Source organism: Gadus macrocephalus, chromosome 13 (genome assembly GCF_031168955.1).
Source record: "Gadus macrocephalus chromosome 13, ASM3116895v1".
Lineage (NCBI taxonomy): Eukaryota > Metazoa > Chordata > Actinopteri > Gadiformes > Gadidae > Gadus > Gadus macrocephalus.
The window spans coordinates 5314903-5338988 of NC_082394.1; the positions used below are offsets into that span (position 1 = coordinate 5314903).

General features: G+C 42.2%; 2 protein-coding genes across 9 annotated transcripts; one reads left to right on the plus strand and one right to left on the minus strand.

The window, feature by feature from the left end:
* The first annotated feature begins 168 nt into the window (after positions 1-168).
* arpc4 (actin related protein 2/3 complex, subunit 4) lies at positions 169-2491 on the plus strand. Its single transcript, XM_060068565.1, has 6 exons — positions 169-305; positions 716-834; positions 1250-1361; positions 1459-1554; positions 1637-1807; positions 1980-2491. The coding sequence occupies exons 1-6, from the start codon at positions 303-305 to the stop codon at positions 1983-1985; spliced, it is 507 nt and encodes a 168-aa protein (XP_059924548.1). The 5' UTR covers positions 169-302; the 3' UTR covers positions 1986-2491.
* On the minus strand, positions 2330-13879 carry pfkfb4b (6-phosphofructo-2-kinase/fructose-2,6-biphosphatase 4b). 8 transcript variants are annotated; one of them, XM_060068467.1, is made up of 15 exons: positions 10886-11606; positions 10003-10119; positions 9771-9867; positions 9451-9517; positions 7628-7702; positions 7458-7514; positions 7037-7158; positions 6747-6954; positions 6301-6447; positions 6082-6186; positions 5540-5669; positions 5342-5404; positions 5141-5205; positions 4447-4511; positions 2330-4086 (listed from the first exon to the last, which is right to left on the minus strand). In XM_060068467.1, coding segments are annotated over exons 1-15 (1434 nt in total). In that variant the 5' UTR covers positions 11001-11606; the 3' UTR covers positions 2330-4085. The 8 variants fall into 8 exon arrangements, 5 of the variants coding, with proteins under 5 accessions (XP_059924450.1, XP_059924451.1, XP_059924452.1 ...); XM_060068468.1 differs by lacking the exon at positions 4447-4511 and having other exon boundaries at positions 10886-11605; XR_009528599.1 differs by lacking the exon at positions 2330-4086 and having other exon boundaries at positions 4379-4858; positions 4981-5205; positions 10886-11599.
* Positions 13880-24086: the final 10207 nt, after the last annotated feature.

The following is a 24086-nucleotide window of genomic DNA, read 5'->3' on the forward strand; positions in this document are numbered from 1 at the left end:
GTTTCTTTAGAGTTAACATGTGTTAATAGGAAATTGAGGCATTCAGCCAGCCGAACTTTGGTGCTTCAACAACAATGTGTAAATATTTATGGGTGTGTTTGTGTATATGTTTTTATATATGTATTTTTATCACATAGGCCTATATATATTTTTAATTATATATTTTATATTATATTCTAGATGTCTGGTTGAGTACTGTCACTTTAAATCGGCCTCTAGTTTGCAGCATGTGACTTCCTGTGTAACCGCGGAAAAGGTTTGACGTTCCGTACTTCCGCCTGACGCCCCTCTGAGACTCCGAGATGGTAGGACTCTTATGCTCTTAATGTTGGGGTTGATGATTATTTGATTGTTCCGCGGTATGTTTCGGTAGACCGGTACTAGGATGTAGTCACACAACGTTCTGAGAGGTTTTTAAATTATTCCCATCGCGGCGGTTCGTAGGAGATGTTTGAGACGCTAACAGGCTAGCTTCAGCTGGCATCGACCAGTTCACTCCAGATGATTAATATACATTATATAAATATATGCCAGCACCTCACCACAGGGGGCTCGGTGGACCTCTCTGGCCTCATTCTGATCATGGTGACGGGGCCTTTTTAAAGACTGATCGATCCTCTTATGATCGATTCCTTGTTTGGGCATAGAGGGTTCGTGACGTCACGGTTCATCTGCAGATGTTACCTCCTTCGCTCATATTGACGTCTTCTTCTAGACGGCCACCCTGCGCCCGTACCTGAACGCCGTGAGGGCCACGCTGCAGGCGGCCCTCTGCCTCGAGAACTTCTCCTCCCAGGTGGTGGAGCGCCACAACAAACCAGAGGTGGAGGTCCGGTGAGTCACCTGCTCATTAACATCACCTGTTCATTACCCGTGACCTGCTCATTACCCCTCCCCTGCTCATTACATTACCTGCTCATTACCCCTCACCTGCTCATTACCATCACCTGTTCATTACCCGTGACCTGCTCATTACATCACTGATTCATTACTATCACCTGCTCATTACCATCTCCTGCTCATTACCTGTTCACTACCATCACCTACTCATCATCTGCTTATTACCATCACCTGCTTATTAAAATCACCTGCTCATTGCCTTCTCACCCTACCCATCTGAGGCCATTTGTATCACTGTCCGCTTAAGAAGGTCTCCTACAAAACTGAGTGTCTGAAGTATATAAGTGGGAATATAAAAGCGGATCGAGTGAGAGGCGCCAGTTTGTGACCTTCCCCTTTTCCCCCTCAGGAGCAGTAAAGAGCTGCTGCTGCAGCCCGTCATCATCAGCCGCAACGAGAAGGAGAAGGTTCTGATCGAGGGCTCCATCAACTCGGTCCGAGTCAGCATCTCCGTCAAGCAGGTGGGAAGGAATGGCTGTCCCTCATGTTGGAGGGAAGGGGAATGAATGGCTCCTCCTGATGGATAACTCATCTCTGAAATTAAACTTTGCCCTATAGGCGGATGAGATCGAGAAGATTCTCTGCCATAAGTTCATGCGCTTCATGATGATGAGAGCGGAGAACTTCTTCATCCTGAGGAGGAAGCCAGTTGAGGTACGGGAACGAGGCGTCTGTGTGAAGCATCACCGCCGGGCCGAGACGGTTCTGATCTGTTTGTTTGTTTGTCCTTCTGCAGGGCTACGACATCAGCTTCCTCATCACCAACTTCCACACAGAGCAGATGTACAAACACAAGCTGGTGGACTTCGTCATTACCTTCATGGAGGAAATCGACAAGGAGATCAGTGAGATGAAGCTGTCGGTCAACGCCCGAGCCCGCATCGTCGCCGAGGAGTTCCTGAAGAACGTGAGTCAGAGTTGGTCCACAAAGAGCCTGAATACCTTTTCGTTGTCTGATTTCTGTTGTGTTGTAATGATGATCGAATCAGCTCTGTTTGATATGTAAAGTATGAGGAATTATAATGCATTGTTGTTTTTGAGGAGACGTGTGGGTGAGTGTTTTTGTTTCATTCTTCCAGTTTTGAGGAGACCTGGATAATCCTGCTGATCTTGTCTGTGGGGACAGACAGACAGACAGACAGACCGACCGCCTGTCAGACAAACCTCAGGTCAGACAGGATGTCGGGTCAGACAGACGGCTTCTAAAGTGCATTCCAGAACAAAGTTAAAGATGTATATGGTCCATGGATTCTGCCCTTCATTTAAGATGTTCCTGTGCTGGAAAGATATTGACGTTTGTACATAAATATTGGCAGCCAGTTTATGCCTGCATCATTATGGGTAAGGGTTAGGTTAAGGTGTAAGGGTTTGGTCCTTTCCTAAGGGATCAATATCGGTGAGCACAGGGATTTCATTTTTTTCGGATAAATTAAAACTTATTTTATTTTATATGAAAGGCATTTATTTGCTATGGCGAACCTTTTGAATAAAGGGAAATCATTCGTTGCAAAGTGTTCTTGACTTGGAACAGACGACCCTATAGGAGACTGAAACAATTCAACAGTGAATAAACAGCATTATCATGTTTGTATTTTGGTTGTTTCTCAATTTTTTTCAGCTTTTGCATTATCAAATGGTTCGGTGAGACCTAAAGACACGCAGTCTAACATAAAGAGGTCAGAAAGGAACCATCTGAGACAGCACGCTGCAAACTGAATACCTCCTCACCCCTTCTATCCAACCACTATGGTGTCCTGTGCTTTTTGAGGTGTCTGTACTGGCCTGTATTTTGTGAGGGGTCCTGTACTGGCCTGTGTTGTGTGAGGTGGACTGTATTGTGTGAGGTGTCTGTACAGGGTGTCCAAAAGGTTTTGATAGTCTATGACTGCATAGAGTTGCAACGGTGATGATGTTCGGTGATGAATTGTATTTGGTTATTTCAGATGTAAAACTAGAGGCCATAGCTCACAAGGCAAGGTTATTTAACGTTGTAGCTGATGTTGCATTTTCCCCCACCCTAATTAAATAACATCAGGGCGCTTAACGTTGTCGTGCCAACATTTCCATTTTTAGAACAAAAAAGGATGCACCGAGGACAATTGTTTTACAGCTTTTGAATCCCACTCACTCAGACACTGGGGTCGGCTGACGCCTCGACTCCTCTCACATCCTCATCTCCTCTCCTTATTCCTCTATCTTCTCATATCTGCACCCCTCCCCTCCTTTGTCCTCATCCTCCCCACTGGCCCTGTTAGTATGCTTCATTAATGAGGCTTCATATACAACCAGATGAAACTCAGGCCAACTAGCTACTACAAGAGGTTAGCTGTTACCAGGGGTTAAGTGTTTCAAAGAGTTAAGTTAGCTGTGACGGGTTAATTGTTTTCAAGGGGTTAGCTGATCAGGGTTAGGTTAGCTGTTTCAAAGTGTTAGCTGTTATGGGTTAGGTTAGCTGTGACAAGGGGTTAGCTGTGACAAGGAGTTAGCTGATCAACTAGCTGTACTTTACTCTAGGGAACCTGGAAAACACTTGAAATAAGCCTGCATTTAAAAAAAGAATGGCGCACTTTTAATATTCCCAAATATATATATACAATACACACGTTACGTTAGACAACCTAAAATATCACTTCTTTGGCACATTGATTTATCACTGAAATATTATATTTACAATTTCAGAACAGGCTATTGTGCAATTTCCAAAATGACGAATTTAGACGTTTTGGAATGTTTTACCCAAAAAGGTTTTCCTAATGCGACACAGGAGGTTCATGGAGTCCAGTCGGGCCAATAGCATGAAGACTACGGCTTCCAATGACCTCCAACTTGGTCCCAGATGGTTTAGTGTGGGGGTTGTGGAAGTTGCCGTAGTTTAAGGGCTTCCACCAGGTGTGGCCTCCCTAAGGAAGGTGTCGTAGTTTAAGGGCTTCCACCAGGTGTGGCCTCCCTAAGGAAGGTGTCGTAGTTTAAGGGCTTCCACCAGGTGTGGCCTCCCTAAGGAAGGTGCTGTTGTTTACGGGGTGGGTCCAGAGGTCCTCGTGGGGCCAGGAGGTCAGGTCTTCGTCGGTCCAGAAGGTCCTCGTGGAGTCCAGAGGTCCTTGTGGAGTCAGGAGGTCCTCGTGGGGGTTAGAAGTGGTCCGGGACCGTTTGAAGAGCCTCCTCAGTGCTGCGCTGAGCGTTTACGTTCTAGAAACAACGAGAGGAATCACTCAGGTTGGAGCCATCCTGAACAGGCTTTCAAATTGAAAACAGTGTGGTGAGTATTGTGTGCAGCCCACCTGCGTGTTGACCCATATTCACATTATATAGTCTGATGCTCTAATGGGTTCAGACTCAACTGTTCATTTTCTTTGAAAATGTATTTAGTAATACTCGTTGGGCTTTACATCATTACCACAACAGGCCAATTTCAAAGCCACTAAGAAATGTATTCCTTTGCTTTTCCCTCACCAATGAAAACCGTATAAATGCTTGCATATCACAGTGGCACAAGTCTTTTATTATGAACATATTAATGACAGTGAAGACTTGGGCCCGATTGGATACCATAGATAACTGGAAAGGTTCATCCATCCAGTAACAAAGGCAGAAGATGTATCTCCGACACGATACTTGGAATGAACAGATACATACACAGATGAAGGGACAACAAGAAACCAAATGGATAAAAATATAAGACTTTAAACATCATTTGAATATCGATCACAACATTTTTCAGTCAAATAAACCTAAAATAGAACAAAACTAACAGAGGAAAACAGTATGAGGTTTCTCATTGATGTTCAAGGATATATATATATATCAACAGATATATATGCTCTACAATAAAAGTTAACATGCAAACAAAATGACACATTTTAATGACAAACATTATCAAACACAAAAACGATGGCTTCAGGAATAACGGTATAAAAAACTAAAAAGGTAAAACGGGGTATTTTTTACTTCCATGTGCTTCCTAAACGGGCACACACACACACACACACACACACACACACACACACACACACACACACACACACACACACACACACACACACACACACACACACACACACACACACACACACACACACACACACACACACACACACACACACACACACACGTCTCTGAGGGGCCATGTCACAGCGGGGTCGTCTGAACGCTCCTCCGTCCCGCGGCGGCGGTCGAGGGACCAACATGAGGTAAGGTGGACGCCACTGGGAGGGGTGGGGGGCCGGGTGGGTCATGAACCTACCTCGGGTCGGGTCCTGTGTGTGTTCACTGCCTCCACCTGGAGACACACCGACTCCACCTTACAGCCTGCGAACACGGACCGGAGCGCGGACATCAGCGGACACGTTCATCGCCGGAGGCTACGGGCGTTTGCGTCAACACCACATTGAAAAAGCAATGTTCAACCTGGACCAGACACCCCAGGCTACAGGACACCACTTACCATAGGCTACAGGCGTTAGCTTCAACACCGTGTGTAAAGGACACTTCAGGTACGGCAACTCCTCTGAAACACATCAGGTTGGGTTTCAAAATAAGGTTCGGGTTTCAAAGGTCCGGATAAAGCTTCAGGTAACCAGACAGTGAGGTAACGGGCGTTAAGGTAACAGTACATTAAGGTCACACGTTAAGGTAAAGGTACCTGCTCCCTTGTCCAGGAAGTAGGCCAGCAGGCAGCGCATCACGGCCTGATGGCAGACGACCAGGACGTTCTCCTGCCTCTCCAGCTCCATGATGACCGGCTCCAGCCGCTGGACCAGGTCCTCATAGGACTGAGACACACATCACAGGTTCAGAGTGGATTCAAAGGGATCCCAGAGCAATTTGCATACAACACATTTTAGAACTCTAGAAACGGCCAATCCTCATTAGTTTCATTCAGAAATTTCTATTGACACTCAGCCGTCTTGAGACCAAACCTTCATTAACAGAGATGAACAGTGCCCTCTGGTGGTCAAGTCAATAATTACACTACAACGTGACATTTTGACGTCGTTCGTGCGTGTTCTTTGTAGACTGTTCTGGGAATCCAAACGGATAGACTCTGAACATGCCGCCGATCTAAAGTGGCTGGCCTGGTCCGCTCAGCTCCCCTCCCCCTTGGGGTAGCGGTACTGATCTATAGCGAGGTCCACTCACCTCCCCCTTGGGGTAGCGGTACTGATATCATAGTGGTCCACTCACCTCCCCCTTGGGGTAGCGGTAGCGGTATTTGTCCTGATCCCTCATTGCGAACTCGAGTGGAAAGCTGTCCTGGATCTCCTCGTACATCATCTCCTCACAGACGCCCTGGAGGGGGGAGAGGAGAAGAACGTGAGACTCTACGGAGGCAGGGTGGTGTGGAACAGGGCGGGGCTGACGGAGCAGACCAGTGGGGGCGCTGCTGAGGAGAGGCAGACTCACGGCGTCTATCTCGTTGAGAGCCTTCCACTGTTCGTAAGGAACTCCCAGGACCTCTGCGGTCTGGATGGTCCTCTTCATCTGGCTGGTCCACACCTTCAGCTCCTTGATCTGCTGCTCCTCAATGAACTTCCTCAAGCCCTGACCAAACTGGGACATTGAGAGACAGGACGTTGTGTTACAGCATACTGCATTGGTTCATGTGGAGGTGATCCAGTCCTGATCAAACATTTGAATCCTTATAGTTATTTTTGCAAAGTTATTTTTCTGCATTGTTAAACCTTATAGCAGCCGGTATACAAGACTTCCTGTATCTCTCGGTTTTGCACATTGGTGCAATCAGTCTCTGACTGAAGGTGCTGCTCTTGATCACCTTCAGGGCGTGGAGTGGGTGACTGGGGTTGGTCATTATTGAACCCAGTTTGTTTTTTTATCCTGACTGAACGTACGTCTCTGCCGCGGTCGGACAGGCCAGAGTCGCCGCCGATGCGTCCCTGGATGTTGAGGTCGCTCTCGCCATGCCGACAGAGGTAGATGGATCGCGGCGTGATGTGGATGTTCATCAGGTAGTAGACGATCCGGCTCTGGATGTGGTCCAAGACCCGGTTCACCAGGAAACGCAGACCCACGTCCATGACCTTGATGTAGGACAGCTCCCTGAGGGCAGAAGGGGAACACGTCATGTCATTGGCCGTATGGAGACGGCTGGTCCAGGAGTCTGTGGCCTGGCGGACCTCACCTGTCCAGAACCTCGTCCAGAGGCTGGTAGGACGTCTTGTAACACTCTATCCTCTTCATGAAGTCCTCCACTGCTTCTTCTGTGTTGCAGTTGATGTAATCGGGGCTCCCCAACTTCACCTGCTGTAGGGGCAGGGTGGAGGATAGTTGGCATTAGTTTGAGTTTGAGTTGTAGATTAGTTTACGTTAGTTTAGTTTGAGGAGTAGATTTGTAGATTAGTTAGTGTTTGTTTAGTTTGAGTAGTAGATTAGTTAACGTAAAATAAGTTTGAGTAGTAGATTAGTTAGCGTTAGTTTAGTTGAGTAGTAGATTAGTTAACGTAAAATTAGTTTGAGTAGTGGATTAGTTAGCGTTAGTTTGGAGGACAGGCCTCATCCAACTAATGAATTGAAATTGAAATGAGATGATTGCAGCGTCGTACCACGATGTTTGCTGCGATGACCTCTGGGTCCTCACAGACCGACTCCACGAAGAACACCTGCAGGGAGGAAACACCCACCCTGAAGGTCAGAAACGCTCGTCATCGTTAGTCAACGTCTGACCCACCTGGCGCTCGTTAGTGAACGTCTGACCGTTCGTTAGTGAACTTACTTTGAAGCCGTTCTGCTCAGCGAAGCGGACGATGGTTGCCCTCCGCTCGCGCGTCGTGTTCGTGGCGTCGAACACCTGAGGAGACGAGGTGGGGAGTGAGACACTGGAGGGGAGTGAGACACTGGAGGGGAGTGAGACACTGGAGGGGAGTGAGACACTGGAGGGGGGTGGTCATACACTGTAGAGGAGTGAGACACTGGAGGGGAGTGAGACACTGGAGGGGAGTGGTCATACACTGTAGAGGAGTGAGACACTGGAGGGGAGTGGTCATACACTGTAGAGGAGTGAGACACTGGAGGGGAGTGGTCATACACTGGAAGGGAGTGGTCATACACTGTAGAGGAGTGAGACACTGGAGGGGAGTGGTCATACACTGGAGGGGAGTGAGACATTGGGGGGGGTGAGTCACTGGAGGGGAGTGAGACACTGGAGGGGAGTGAGACACTGGAGGGGAGCGGTCGTACTTATAGAAGCCAGCCTATATCACAGGCCAGTGTTCATACAATGAAAAAACGAATCACTACTCTCACCAACGTACTTGTGAGAGTAATAGTAGTGTAGTGTGGTGTAGTATAGTATAGTGTAGTGCAGTTGAACTTTATTGTCATTTAGCAGAGTACAGTGTATGTATGGTGTAGTATATGCTGTAGTTGGTGTATGCTGTAGTGTAGTATAGTTTAGTGTAATGTAGTATAGTAGTAGCCTGGCTATTGCCAGACCAAGCTCAATCGTAGATTGAGCTTGGTCTGGGGAAGCTGCTTTCATTTTCTTCAGCACAAGAGGCGTGATCAACGGGCCTAGTTCAACTGACTCGGTACGCGATTGGCTGCTTGCCGTCGCTTCCCTGTCATCATTGTGTTAAACCAGCCAATAGCGCGCCAAGGAGATGAGTCGGCTTGGTGATTGGCTCCCGCAAAAATGTATCGGAAGCAGAAAGAAATGTATTGCTCTTCTCCAGACCCTTGTGCAGGGTGAACTCAAATCGCCGGCAGAATAGGCGGGGCTACAGGACACCACTTACCATAGGCTACAGGCGTTAGCTTCAACACTGTGTGGAAAGGTCCCAGTCTAGTATAGTAGTGTAGTATAGTATAGAAGTGTAGTGCAGTGTAGTATGGTGTAGTATAGGGTAGTATAGAATGGTATGGTGTAATGAAGTGAGGGTGGTGTAGTGTAGAAGTGTAGTGCAATATAGTGTAGTATGGTATAGTGTAGTATAGAATGGTATAGTGTAGTGTAGTATAGTATAGAAATATAGTGTAGTATAGTATAGTGTAATGTAGTATGGTATAATGAAGCTAGTGTAGTGTGTTATATCGTGCTCTTGTTGAAAGTAGTTCGAAACGGGTCGCTTTTAATTCACTTTATTTGTTAAAGTATTTCGGTATGGTAACTATGAAGCAAAAGGGAGGGAATTGTATCGAACACTTGTAGAGAGAAATACCGAGAGCTACTTCGAGCCCCGGGCTTAGCCCCGAGGCTCTCTGCGGGGCGCCTACGAGTCTCTGACCTCCTCCGGGCGCTGCGAATGGACCAAGTAGGCGTGGCCTATGTGAAGTGGGCGTGGCCTATGTCTTAGCTGCAGCTTCCGCGTCTGTCTTAAAAATGCTGCCCTCTGTGGCCGGGGTAGTTATTACAGTTTGTACGTTTGATCCTGCTCCATTGTGGCTGTGTGGGGGTAATGCAGCTTGTGTGTTCGATCCTGCTTCCTAGTGGCTATGTGGGGGCAGCTTATGTGCTTGAAATACGTAACAGGTATAGAAGTGTAGTGTAGTATGGTGTGTGGTATAGTGTGGTATAGTGTAGTGTGTAATTCTACTCACGGCCACCTGCCCCCCTCCTCCAGTGAGGTACTGATGGACATCGCTCAGTGCTGACAGCGCACACTGACTGGAAGTGAGAGAGTTATGAATCATTATTAACGCAATGTCTTAACGATGGGCACAATAAGCAAGAGCTATATTAAAAAAGGAACCAACAAATGTCATTGCATACGAATACGAATATATAAAAATGTATTATTCCCAGAGCTATAAGCCAACTAACAGATGATAACTGTTCGTGATAAACACCAAATATTATAACATTAAGATGAGCCCCTACATACTGTAACAGTTTGATACACTAATGATTATTAAATTACCGCCGGATCTTCAGTCCTTCCTCGTTGTCTGTGCGGAAGAACTCAAAGGATTTGTAGATCTTCAGGAAGTCTCTCCTGTATTGGCCCACGTTGAACTCTGGGCAACAAGGAGATTCACGCATGTTTATTTTCAGAATAAGGAAAAACACTAAAATATTTACTTTGGTTGTGGGCGTGGCGGCAGTGGGCATGGCCACAGTGGGCGTGGTTGCCGTGGGCCACCCTCAGGTACCTTTGGTGGGCACACCGATCCAGTTGAGGTAGCGGGTTAACTTCTTTGAGATGTAGGTCTTCCCTCGCGCCGGGAGTCCCACGGTCACGATGAGGGTCGGGCAGTTGGTCATGCCTACTGCGGGAGTAGGGACACAACCGATCAAGATGAGATAAACCAATCAAAAGCATTCTAGATGAGACAGACCAATCCATTCTAGATGAGACAGACCAATAAAATAAAACTGTGAAAACAGTGCAACAGCAATAAGTCAACCATTCATAAGCAAAATAGTACAGATTAAAAAAATATATTCTAGAAAGACCTGGCACACGTGATGTCTGCATGTTGGAAAGTCTCAAAGAAGAGTTATTATTCACATATGTGTGTATACACATACATATATACATACCTACATACTAGATCTTCTGGGACATTCTAAGAAACACACCTGAAACCTCAGACACCTCACCTTGTACCAACACCAGGTCTATTTATAATACTTTTTTTTAATTTATGTTCTATTTTGGTCATTCATTTTTTACATTTTACCGTTTAATTGTTTGCAGTTTAATTGTTTTTACGTTAACTAGTAGTTTAAAACGTAAAATGTGTATGTTTAAAAAAAAATACTGCCAAAGACCAGACCTTAGACCAGTGTTTGTAGGGGCAGGACTATATGTTCCTTGCATTGATCATTCCTCAAGACATTTGTAAACACCATCGTATTAAATGATGCAACTTTGTGGACCACAAAATAGAGCCACGAACAGCAGACACGACCAGATAACCCAATATCCATGCGTCACGTCCATCCACCGCTTCGATAACATTAACTCCGTTAGTCAGCAAACACGACCCCAGATACTGAATGTTCTCTGCATCTCCCGCCGGTGAGTCTTACCCCTTCTCTGAAATATAGGCGCTTCAGTCAATCCGTTCTTACACGGAGTCCAGATCTTCCTCAGCGGGTTCTGTTTGAGAGAACAGGTCTCTAGGTGGACGTCTTGCCGATCCATGGTCCATCCAACGCCTTCATGAAATAACGCACTATAAGGGACTGGTGGCTTTTATATCTCCCATCAGCTGAGGAGCAGCGCCACCGTAATAACTGTAATAGACTTCAGCTGAGGAGCAGCAGCTCTGTTACCGTAACGACTCTAATATACCTACAGCTGCTTGTCTAGCAGTAGAACAGTACATTGCAGTAAATTGGAGTTACATTAACTAATATTTATGCTACTCATGTGTATGTCTGATATGTAAATAAATACAACATTCTAGCTGGTTTAAATTAAGTGTATATCTGTGCAAACCACTGAGTTTACGATATTGAGACCATTGTAGGTTGACCAAAATAACACGGCCTCGGGGGTTCATGCGGCACACATGGCCAGGGAATGCACTGCCTTTGGACCAATCACAACGAGGCAACATGAGGACGGCCAATGGGAGGAGAGGACGGGGTGATGGCTTCGGCCACTGCTGTGGACCGAGAAAACCGTAAACAACCGGGGCGCGTGTCAGGTGGTCATGAACCCTGAACTTTATTCTCTTCATGTGTTATTAATGAACAGATTAATTAATGAACATAACCACTATTTGATTCAGCTATAAGAGCAACATCGTTGTTTTTCGGTCAATTCGTTTCTTTCATTCAATGCAACACAATGAAGAATATACTGCCTATGATAAACCGATCATTCTATTAGTCGAGTTACTCGTCTACTAAATAAATCAAATAATGAAATACTTTTAGTGTGAGTGTTTGTTCTGCACATGAATGTAGCTAGGCCTAGCAAGAAATACCAATACTACTTATGTTATTATGCAGCTTTACAACAAAATACAACACGGCATAGGGAATGCACACGCATACACTACCTACTAAATGTGTTTTAAATACACTATCTATTAAATGTGTTTTAAATACAAGTGCTTTAGGGTTCGCCTCAAATGAGCTAGGATGCAGTACCGATGATTGAACAGCAGGGGCCACTGTCTTCCCTAGACGGCATCATTAATATTACGCTGCGATCATAGCCTAGAGAAATACGGCGTCTACCATTGGTTTACAAACAACCACTGAAGATATTACGTTTTTATGGTCTCACCTCGCAACCAGCAGCGGAAACTGTCCATTGAGGGCAAATTGCATTACTGCATTGCAGTAGTTAATGGCCAGAACTCCTTGATACTCAATCTAATAACGTTTTAATTAAATAAATGACAAACGGTATCTCTCCCAATAAAATGGAGATGATCTAGCCACTGAGAGACTTTCCTAACGAATGTGGTATGAAGATAATGAAATAGCAATCTTCTCATTGACTTCGAATGGTTGTGGACGTTAAATAAGAGGACCAACTACCAACCAACAGTTCAGGTCTGATCTATCACACTCCCGCATGTAATATAAACCCATAGGACCAGAGAGCAGGTAAACAAGACTGTCCAACAAAAGCGCGCGTCCATGCGCGCGGGCACGGCTGCAGCCGCGATAAAAACCTGAGCGCGTGACCTCTCACCCAGATAACGCAGCAACGAGCGTCGAGCATTACGCATTACGCACTGTGTTGTTCTGTGACGGGAGGCTGGGAAGTGCACACATTGGAGAACAACGCGACCCAACGACGCGGCGAGCCGCTGTGAAGAGGTTCAGAACAACGGGACATCAGAACACAAACCATTGCGAGATTCAGACGGCTCCTGCAGCCAGACCAGTTAGACCACTGTGGTCTACAGTCAGTCAACCAGGAACCCGGTTCTGCGTGTCATCCCTCCTGGTCCTGAAACGTTTGACCCTAATCAGGTCAATGTTCCTTTACAGCCCCATAGTTCGGATAACTCTCACAGCACATTCATCTGGATCCAGCCCAATGGCAATAGATCATTTATTTATTATCATTTATTGAAACAATATCAACAATTTTATAGTTTGCTTGTTTTAATGCTCTTTCTTAGAAGTGACCTATATCGCATGAAGCCGCACATTCAGCGGTGGCAGTTCAGAGTAGAGATCTTTCCCAGGATGACAAAAATATCCCAAATCACTAACCATCCCTGAGGACACCACATGTACCCATGATGCACCGAGACACACTGTACCACTACAGGCCCACCAAACCATCGACGGCCCGGTCCCTCGTGATCCCACTGCAGGACGTGGAGTTCCCTGAAGATGCTGAATTGATCCCCCCCCCCCCTTTAGAGAGGATGACAGCAGGTATGAGGAACACGTCTCCACAGCCAGACGGAAAGTAACCCTTACTCAACCCCTCACTACTCACTCAACCCCTCACTCAACCAGTCACTCCTCACTCAACCCCTCACTCCTCAACCCTTCACTCTAACCTTCATTCAATACCTCACTCAACCAGTCACTCCTCAACCTGTCACTGAACCACTCAACCTCTCACTCCACCTGTAGACCTACACAGAGTTATACTGTACAGAGGAAAGGTGTAGCTCACCTCTAAGAGGGTTGAGCTCCACCTCCCCACAGAACAACAAGCTGCTACTGATTCACTTTAGTGTAAATGCTCCACTAAAGTCCGATGCCCAGGAGATGCTGGCCACTGGGGATGCTGAGCCAAGGAGAGGCTGCTCAGAGTCCAGGAGTCTGACAGTGGTGGCGGAAACTCGCAATACTAGTTTTCCATCTATTCGTTAATAGATCGACAACTAGATTCGTTGATAGATCGATCCATCGACGATTCAAAACAGGTTGGAAGTGTACCCCCTACCTGTCGGGTGTCGCGTGGCGGACCCTCTCATACTACCGCCGTTGATTTCCTCGAAGCGGTGCGGAACGCGTCAGTCTGCAGCGCCGGAGCCACCACAACCGTCAGACTCCATCTGGAGAACTTATCACCGCGACACGCCCCTTCTGCGTCCGCACACACCAATATAATAATAATAATAATAAATGAAATTTATATAGCGCTTAATATGGTACTCTAAGACGCTTTACATGTTGCCCTATCAAAACTATGTAAGACAGACTAGGAATAAAAGAAAAACAGAGGTTTTTCTTTTAACCTGTTAAAAGAAAATGGGCGTTTTTATTTTAACCTCTGCAGACACAAATGGGCGTTCTCGTGTGGTGGGAGTTCCCGTTTACGCAGACTGGAACGCCCCCATCTTATTCTTCGTCGCCTTTCTCGCTGAACTGTATTAAAATTAAAATATTTAAAAAATTTAAAAAGTGTACTAGGCCTACTCCGAAACCATGTAAATAGTGTTGTAAATAAACTTCCAAAGCTTTTCAAATCTTATTTGGCAAATAATTTCACATGGTATTTTTACAATTTATTCGTTACCAGCATTCAGGTCCAGCAGTGAGGTCCCCCCTTCACTTTAGGCGTCTTTGAGTGTTATTAATTATTATTATTCTTCATGTTTAACCTCTGTTTTCCTTTTATTCCTAGTCTGTTTTACATAGTTTTGAATGACTATATGCTCTGTAAGGTGACTTTGGGTGTCTTGAAAGGCGCCTCTAAATTAAATGTATTATTATTGTTATTATTATTCGTAGTGTTGATCAGCAGTGAAATAGTCTGCTATAAGACGTTGACGTCTTATAGACGTTGACGTCGCTTAGCAACCGAAGACGCTGGGGTTGACAAGTTACCGGACTGCTATCCTTGCAAGTGAACGGAGCGTGTAAAGACCCGTGTAATAAAGGCCTGTAAAATGTCTGTTTATGGCATAGATTTCTCCTCAGATTAGGCCAATAAAGCAATGATAACAAAAACAAAAAAAACACAAACGCTCGATCAAAGGCCCCCTCTCCCTCGGGTCAATCAAAACCCTCATTGTTTAACATGAATTGGCTAAACAAATGACCACTGTACCATATTTAAACACAATTCAAATTATTTCCATTGGTCATTCTCAGTGGCGGCTGACGATCAAACATGTTGGTGGGGCACCGTAACAGACAGGGGGTCTGAGGTCCCCGTCCCCGTCCCATATTTTTTTTTGAATTTAATAGATTGGATTTCCTGTATTCTGGTGCATTTTGGGGATGGCCACTACCTATTTACCTACTTTTCATTCAGATTCATAGCCTACATCCTGACTTGCAGGGCCTGGACAAGCTTACACTGCAGACCTACTTCATGGCCATTCCACCAGCCATTGCTATTTGACCCATTGTTGACAAATCATGGTCACTGTCCTATAGCGTCCATTTTCTGTGAGTCTCAATGTCTACTTCAAATGCAGTTAGAAATATGGGACAGTTGCTTCATTTTGTTTATATGCTACAGGCCGAAAGACTCAATTAATACGCAACTTACTTGCTCCTTTTAAGTATAACATTGCTTGGGGAGTCCAATTCCTCCACTGAAAAGGGTGGAAAGTGCTTACAACTCTCTGCTAGGTAGCGATCTATGAAACTGTTGTTTTTTATTGGTCGTAATGAAAAAAACCATAAGGGGTAACACTGTTGTTTTTGATTGGTCGTCATGAAAAACAACACAAGGGGTAACACTGTTGTTTTTTATTGGTCATGAAGAAAAACATAAGGGAAATAATAGAAAAACACACATACATTTTAATGTCATGTTTATCCTCTTTATTGAAGATCGATCATTGTGAATTTTCATCGCCTCAGTGGTGCAGTCGAGGGTACTCTGCCTAACCTCCTGGCGACCGCGGCTCAATTTCTGTGGAAAACACAATATCTTTATCTATCTGCAAAAACGTCGAAAGGGGTACCGCTGTCGATTTTTATTGGTCAACATGGAAAAAACATGAGGGGTAACGCTGTCGTTTTTTATCGGCCGTCATGAAATAAACATAAGGGGTAACACTGTCAATATTCATCAAATAAAACATAGGGGGTAACACTGTTGTTTTTCTTTGGTCGTCATGAAAAAAACCAAAAGGGGTAACAATGTCGTTTTAATCAAATGAAACATGAGGGGTAACACTGTTGTTTTTATCAAATGAAACATAAGGGATGACACTGTCGTTTTTTATCGGTCGTCATGAAAAAAACATAAGGGGTAACACTGTCGTTTTATCAAATGAAACATGAGGGGTGACACTGTCATTTTTCTTTGGTCGTCATGAAAAAAACCATAAGGGTCATCACTGTTGTTTTTGATTGGTCGTCATGAAAAAAAACACAAGGGGTAACACTGTTGTTTTTTATTGGTCGTCATGAAGAAAAACAGTGGAGTGTACTCTGCCTAACCCACTGGTGACCGCGGCTCTATTTCTGTGGAAAACACAATATCTATAATTCGAAACGTAATGCTATCATGTCTATTGCACTGTCATATACAACCACAGACATATTTAAGTTGTCAATGTCAGTGGGATGTGGAGAGAGCTGTGAGCTAATGGTGCGTTCGAGTATTCTCTGCGAACCGACTCGGATCTCGGATCTGACGCCACGCCCACACTTCAAGCGTTTTATTATTTCGCTCGGTCGTTGGAGGAAAACATGGACGCCACCCGGAAAGCTGTTGTCGCGGTAGCATTGGCAGAGGACCAGGCGATCCAATATAAGTAGGCTATAGGCCATAGTCAAGTCAAGTCAAGTTAATTTATATAGCACATTTAAAACAACAGTAGTTGACCGAAGTGCTGTACACAAATACAATATATTTGTGTACAAAGGCAGAGATACGGACGCAGTAAGGTATTGCAGTAATACGAGTGATTGAAATTACAATTTAAGGCACCAAAGTGGTCCAAGCACAATGAAAACAGTTCATACTTCAAGTCACAATGGGCGCAGCCATCTTGAATTCTGTCTCGGAATTTCGCTCGGTCACCACTGAGTTCAACCGAGATGGCGAGATCGCCGTCCGAGGAAAAGGGGCGTGTTTGTGCGTGTCGCTAGGCAACGTCCTCGGACCTCCGAGACGGATGGATATTAAAACGCACCATAACCCCCTGGAGACCGGGGTTCAAGTCCGGTTGATGTCCTCTGTTGGAAGACTCTAATCTCTATTTCATGCGAATTATAAAGTCAAGTAGAACCATTGTGTTGACTTAATTCAGTGTCTTGATGGTGCATTGATAAGTTCGGAGGTTAATACTCTAAACAACTCAGATTCGGATCCCTGCAAAAACGTCGACAAGGGTGCCACTTTCGTTTTTTATTTGTCGTCATGAAAAAAAAACATGAAAAAAGAAAAAATCCTTGTCAAATAAAATATCAGGGGTAACACTATTGTTTTTCATCAGTCATCATGGGAAAAAAAATAAGGGGTAACACTGTGGTTTTTATCAATTGAAACGTAAAGGGTAACACTGTCGTTTTTTATCTGTCGTCATGAAAAATCCATAAGGGGTAACACTGTCGAAATGTATAGAATAAAACATAGGGGGTAACACTGTCGTTTTTATCAAATGAAACATGAGGGTTGACACTGTCGTTTTTCTTTGGTCGTCATGAAAAAAACCATAAGGGGTAACACTGTTGTTTTTTATTGGTCGTCATGAAAAAAAACCTACGGGGTATCACTGTCGTTTTTTATCAGTCGCCATGAAAAAAAACATAAGGGGTAACACTGTCGTTTTTTATCGGTCGTCATGAAAAAAAACATAAGGGGTAACGCTGTTGTTTTTTATTGGTCGTCATGAAAAAAAACACAAGGGGTAACACTGTTGTTTTTTATCGGCCGTCATGAAAAAAAACATAATGGGTAACACTGTCGTTTTTTATCGGTCGTCATGAAAAATAACGTAAGGGGTGACACAGTTGTTTTTTATTGGTCGTCATGAAAAAAAAAAAGGGGTCACACTGTTGTCTTTGTCAAATAAAATATAAGGGGTAACACTGTTGTTTTTTATCGGTCGTCATGAAAAAAAACATAAGGGGTAACACTGTCGTTTTTTATTGGTCGTCATGAAAAAAAAAAAGGGATCACACTTGTCTTTGTCAAATAAAATATAAGGGGTAACGCTGTAGTTTTTTATCGGTCGTCATGAAAAAAAACATAAGGGGTAACACTGTCGTTTTCATTGGTCGTCATGAAAAAAAACACAAGGGGTAACACTGTTGTTTTTTATCGGCCGTCATGAAAAAAAACATAATGGGTAACACTGTCGTTTTTTATCGGTCGTCATGAAAAATAACGTAAGGGGTGACACAGTTGTTTTTTATTGGTCGTCATGAAAAAAAAAAAGGGGTCACACTGTTGTCTTTGTCAAATAAAATATAAGGGGTAACACTGTTGTTTTTTATCGGTCGTCATGAAAAAAAACATAAGGGGTAACACTGTCGTTTTTTATTGGTCGTCATGAAAAAAAAAAAGGGATCACACTTGTCTTTGTCAAATAAAATATAAGGGGTAACGCTGTAGTTTTTTATCGGTCGTCATGAAAAAAAACATAAGGGGTAACACTGTCGTTTTCATTGGTCGTCATGAAAAAAAAAAAAGGGGTCACACTTGTCTTTGTCAAATAAAATATAAGGGGTAACGCTGTTGTTTTTTATCGGTCGTCATGAAAAAAAACATAAGGGGTAACACTGTCGTTTTTTATCGGTCGTCATGAAAAAAAAAAAAGGGGTCACACTGTTGTCTTTGTCAAATAAAATATAAGGGGTAACACTGTTGTTTTTTATCGGTCGTCATGAAAAAAAACATAAGGGGTGACACTGTCGTTTTTTATCGGTCGTCATGAAAAAAAACATAAGGGGTAACGCTGTTGTTTTATATCGGTTGTCATGAAAAAAACATAAGTGGTAACACTGTCGTTTTTTATCGGTCGTCATGAAAAAAAACATAAGGGGTAACACTGTCGTTTTTTATTGGTCGTCATGAAAAAAAAAAAAGGGGTCACACTTGTCTTTGTCAAATAAAATATAAGGGGTAACACTGTTGTTTTTTATCGGTCGTCATGAAAAAAAACATAAGGGGTAACGCAGTTGATTTATATCAGTTGTCATGAAAAAAACATAAGTGGTAACACTGTCGTTTTTTATCGGTCGTCATGAAAAAAAACATAAGGGGTAACACTGTCGTTTTTTATTGGTCGTCATGAAAAAAAACATAAGGGGTAACGCTGTTGTTTTTTATTGGTCGTCATGAAAAAAAACATAAGGGGTAACGCAGTTGATTTATATCAGTTGTCATGAAAAAAACATAAGTGGTAACACTGTCGTTTTTTATCGGTCGTCATGAAAAAAAACATAAGGGGTAACACTGTCGTTTTTTATTGGTCGTCATGAAAAAAAACATAAGGGGTAACGCTGTTGTTTTTTATTGGTCGTCATGAAAAAAAACACAAGGGGTAACACTGTTGTTTTTTATCGGCCGTCATGAAAAAAAACATAATGGGTAACACTGTCGTTTTTTATCGGTCGTCATGAAAAATAACGTAAGGGGTGACACAGTTGTTTTTTATTGGTCGTCATGAAAAAAAAAAAGGGGTCACACTGTTGTCTTTGTCAAATAAAATATAAGGGGTAACACTGTTGTTTTTTATCGGTCGTCATGAAAAAAAACATAAGGGGTAACACTGTCGTTTTTTATTGGTCGTCATGAAAAAAAAAAAGGGATCACACTTGTCTTTGTCAAATAAAATATAAGGGGTAACGCTGTAGTTTTTTATCGGTCGTCATGAAAAAAAACATAAGGGGTAACACTGTTGTTTTCATTGGTCGTCATGAAAAAAAAAAAAGGGGTCACACTTGTCTTTGTCAAATAAAATATAAGGGGTAACGCTGTTGTTTTTTATCGGTCGTCATGAAAAAAAACATAAGGGGTAACACTGTCGTTTTTTATCGGTCGTCATGAAAAAAAAAAAAGGGGTCACACTGTTGTCTTTGTCAAATAAAATATAAGGGGTAACACTGTTGTTTTTTATCGGTCGTCATGAAAAAAAACATAAGGGGTGACACTGTCGTTTTTTATCGGTCGTCATGAAAAAAAACATAAGGGGTAACGCTGTTGTTTTATATCGGTTGTCATGAAAAAAACATAAGTGGTAACACTGTCGTTTTTTATCGGTCGTCATGAAAAAAAACATAAGGGGTAACACTGTCGTTTTTTATTGGTCGTCATGAAAAAAAAAAAAGGGGTCACACTTGTCTTTGTCAAATAAAATATAAGGGGTAACACTGTTGTTTTTTATCGGTCGTCATGAAAAAAAACATAAGGGGTAACGCAGTTGATTTATATCAGTTGTCATGAAAAAAACATAAGTGGTAACACTGTCGTTTTTTATCGGTCGTCATGAAAAAAAACATAAGGGGTAACACTGTCGTTTTTTATTGGTCGTCATGAAAAAAAACATAAGGGGTAACGATGTTGTTTTTTATTGGTCGTCATGAAAAAAAACATAAGGGGTAACGCAGTTGATTTATATCAGTTGTCATGAAAAAAACATAAGTGGTAACACTGTCGTTTTTTATCGGTCGTCATGAAAAAAAACATAAGGGGTAACACTGTCGTTTTTTATTGGTCGTCATGAAAAAAAACATAAGGGGTAACGCTGTTGTTTTTTATTGGTCGTCATGAAAAAAAACACAAGGGGTAACACTGTTGTTTTTTATCGGCCGTCATGAAAAAAAACATAATGGGTAACACTGTCGTTTTTTATCGGTCGTCATGGAAAATAACGTAAGGGGTGACACAGTTGTTTTTTATTGGTCGTCATGAAAAAAAAAAAGGGGTCACACTGTTGTCTTTGTCAAATAAAATATAAGGGGTAACACTGTTGTTTTTTATCGGTCGTCATGAAAAAAAACATAAGGGGTAACACTGTCGTTTTTTATTGGTCGTCATGAAAAAAAAAAAGGGATCACACTTGTCTTTGTCAAATAAAATATAAGGGGTAACGCTGTAGTTTTTTATCGGTCGTCATGAAAAAAAACATAAGGGGTAACACTGTCGTTTTCATTGGTCGTCATGAAAAAAAAAAAAGGGGTCACACTTGTCTTTGTCAAATAAAATATTAGGGGTAACGCTGTTGTTTTTTATCGGTCGTCATGAAAAAAAACATAAGGGGTAACACTGTCGTTTTTTATCGGTCGTCATGAAAAAAAAAAAAGGGGTCACACTGTTGTCTTTGTCAAATAAAATATAAGGGGTAACACTGTTGTTTTTTATCGGTCGTCATGAAAAAAAACATAAGGGGTGACACTGTCGTTTTTTATCGGTCGTCATGAAAAAAAACATAAGGGGTAACGCAGTTGATTTATATCAGTTGTCATGAAAAAAACATAAGTGGTAACACTGTCGTTTTTTATCGGTCGTCATGAAAAAAAACATAAGGGGTAACACTGTCGTTTTTTATTGGTCGTCATGAAAAAAAACATAAGGGGTAACGATGTTGTTTTTTATTGGTCGTCATGAAAAAAAACATAAGGGGTAACGCAGTTGATTTATATCAGTTGTCATGAAAAAAACATAAGTGGTAACACTGTCGTTTTTTATCGGTCGTCATGAAAAAAAACATAAGGGGTAACACTGTCGTTTTTTATTGGTCGTCATGAAAAAAAACATAAGGGGTAACGCTGTTGTTTTTTATTGGTCGTCATGAAAAAAAACACAAGGGGTAACACTGTTGTTTTTTATCGGCCGTCATGAAAAAAAACATAATGGGTAACACTGTCGTTTTTTATCGGTCGTCATGGAAAATAACGTAAGGGGTGACACAGTTGTTTTTTATTGGTCGTCATGAAAAAAAAAAAGGGGTCACACTGTTGTCTTTGTCAAATAAAATATAAGGGGTAACACTGTTGTTTTTTATCGGTCGTCATGAAAAAAAACATAAGGGGTAACACTGTCGTTTTTTATTGGTCGTCATGAAAAAAAAAAAGGGATCACACTTGTCTTTGTCAAATAAAATATAAGGGGTAACGCTGTAGTTTTTTATCGGTCGTCATGAAAAAAAACATAAGGGGTAACACTGTCGTTTTCATTGGTCGTCATGAAAAAAAAAAAAGGGGTCACACTTGTCTTTGTCAAATAAAATATTAGGGGTAACGCTGTTGTTTTTTATCGGTCGTCATGAAAAAAAACATAAGGGGTAACACTGTCGTTTTTTATCGGTCGTCATGAAAAAAAAAAAAGGGGTCACACTGTTGTCTTTGTCAAATAAAATATAAGGGGTAACACTGTTGTTTTTTATCGGTCGTCATGAAAAAAAACATAAGGGGTGACACTGTCGTTTTTTATCGGTCGTCATGAAAAAAAACATAAGGGGTAACGCTGTTGTTTTATATCGGTTGTCATGAAAAAAACATAAGTGGTAACACTGTCGTTTTTTATCGGTCGTCATGAAAAAAAACATAAGGGGTAACACTGTCGTTTTTTATTGGTCGTCATGAAAAAAAAAAAAGGAGTCACACTTGTCTTTGTCAAATAAAATATAAGGGGTAACACTGTTGTTTTTTATCGGTCGTCATGAAAAAAAACATAAGGGGTAACGCAGTTGATTTATATCAGTTGTCATGAAAAAAACATAAGTGGTAACACTGTCGTTTTTTATCGGTCGTCATGAAAAAAAACATAAGGGGTAACACTGTCGTTTTTTATTGGTTGTCATGAAAAAAAAAAAAGGGGTCACACTTGTCTTTGTCAAATAAAATATAAGGGGTAACACCGTTGTTTTTTATCGGTTGTCATGAAAAAAAAAAAAGGGGTCACACTGTTGTCTTTGTCTAATAAAATATAAGGGGTAACACTGTTGTTTTTTATCGGTCGTCATGAAAAAAAACATAAGGGGTAACACTGTCGTTTTTTATCGGTCGTCATGAAAAAAACCATAAAGGGTAACGCTGTTGTTTTATATCAGTTGTCATGAAAAAAACATAAGTGGTAACACTGTCGTTTTTTATCGGTCGTCATGAAAAAAAACATAAGGGGTAACACTGTCGTTTTTTATTGGTCGTCATGAAAAAAAAAAAAGGGGTCACACTTGTCTTTGTCAAATAAAATATAAGGGGTAACACTGTTGTTTTTTATCGGTCGTCATGAAAAAAAAAAAAGGGGGGACACTGTTGTCTTTGTCAAATAAAATATAAGGGGTAACACTGTTGTTTTTTATCGGTCGTCATGAAAAAAACATAAGGGGTAACACTGTCGTTTTTTATCAGTCGTCATGAAAAAAAACAGGGAAATAATAGAAAAACACACATACATTTTAATGTCATGAATATCCTCTTTATTAATGATTGATCATTGTGTATTGTCATCGCCTCAGTGGTGCAGTGGAGTGTACTCTGCCTCACCCACTGGTGACCGCGGCTCTATTTCTGTGGAAAACACAATATCTATAATTTGAAACGTAATGTTATCATGTCTATTGCACTACAACCACAGACATATTTAAGTTGTAAATGTCAGTGGGATGTGGAGAGAGCTGTGAGCTGACCCCCTGAAGACCGGGGTTCAAGTCAGGTTGATGTCCTCTGTTGGAAGACTCTTATCTCTATTTCATGCGAATTATAAAGTCAAGTATAACCAATGTGTTGACTTTATTCGGTGTCTTGATGGTGCATTGATAAGTTCGGAGGTTAATACTCCAAACAGCTCAGGTTCGGATCCCTGCAATTACGTCGGCAGGGGTACTGCTGTTGTTACTTATCGGTCATCAAATGAAACGTAAAGGGTAACACTGTCAATTTTTATCTGTCGTCATGGACAATCCAAAAGGGGTAACACTGTCGAAATGTATCGAATAAAACATAGGGGGTAACACTGTCGTTTTTATCAAATGAAACATGAGGGGTGACACTGTCGTTTTTCTTTGGTCGTCATGAAAAAGACATAAGGGGTATCACTGTCATTTTTTATCGGTCGTCATGAAAAAAAACATAAGGGGTAACACTGTCGTTTTTTATCGGTCGTCATGAAAAAAAACATAAGGGGTGACACGGTTGTTTTTATTGGTCGTCATGAAAAAAAAAAAAGGGGTCACACTGTTGTCTTTGTCAAATAAAATATAAGGGGTAACACTGTTGTTTTTTATCGGTCGTCATGAAAAAAAACATAAGGGGTAACACTGTCGTTTTTTATCGGTCGTCATGAAAAAAAACATAAGGGGTAACGCTGTTGTTTTATATCGGTCGTCATGAAAAAAACATCAGGGGTAACACTGTCGTTTTTTATTGGTTGTCATGAAAAAAAAAA

What these genes read in the sequence shown, in the direction of transcription:
- arpc4 (XM_060068565.1), top strand. An exon ending in TCAGCATCTCCGTCAAGCAG is followed by an intron (nt 1,362 to 1,458) that starts GTGGGAAGGAAT and finishes TTTGCCCTATAG; the next exon opens with GCGGATGAGATCGAGAAGAT. An exon ending in TGAGGAGGAAGCCAGTTGAG is followed by an intron (nt 1,555 to 1,636) that starts GTACGGGAACGA and finishes GTCCTTCTGCAG; the next exon opens with GGCTACGACATCAGCTTCCT.
- pfkfb4b (XM_060068466.1), bottom strand. Translation starts at nt 11,000, where the DNA reads ATGGATCGGCAAGACGTCCACCTAGAGACCTGTTCTCTCAAACAGAAC. An exon ending in GATCGGTGTGCCCACCAAAG is followed by an intron (nt 9,868 to 10,002) that starts GTACCTGAGGGT and finishes CTTGTTGCCCAG; the next exon opens with AGTTCAACGTGGGCCAATAC. An exon ending in TCATCGCAGCAAACATCGTG is followed by an intron (nt 7,159 to 7,457) that starts GTACGACGCTGC and finishes CTGCCCCTACAG; the next exon opens with CAGGTGAAGTTGGGGAGCCC.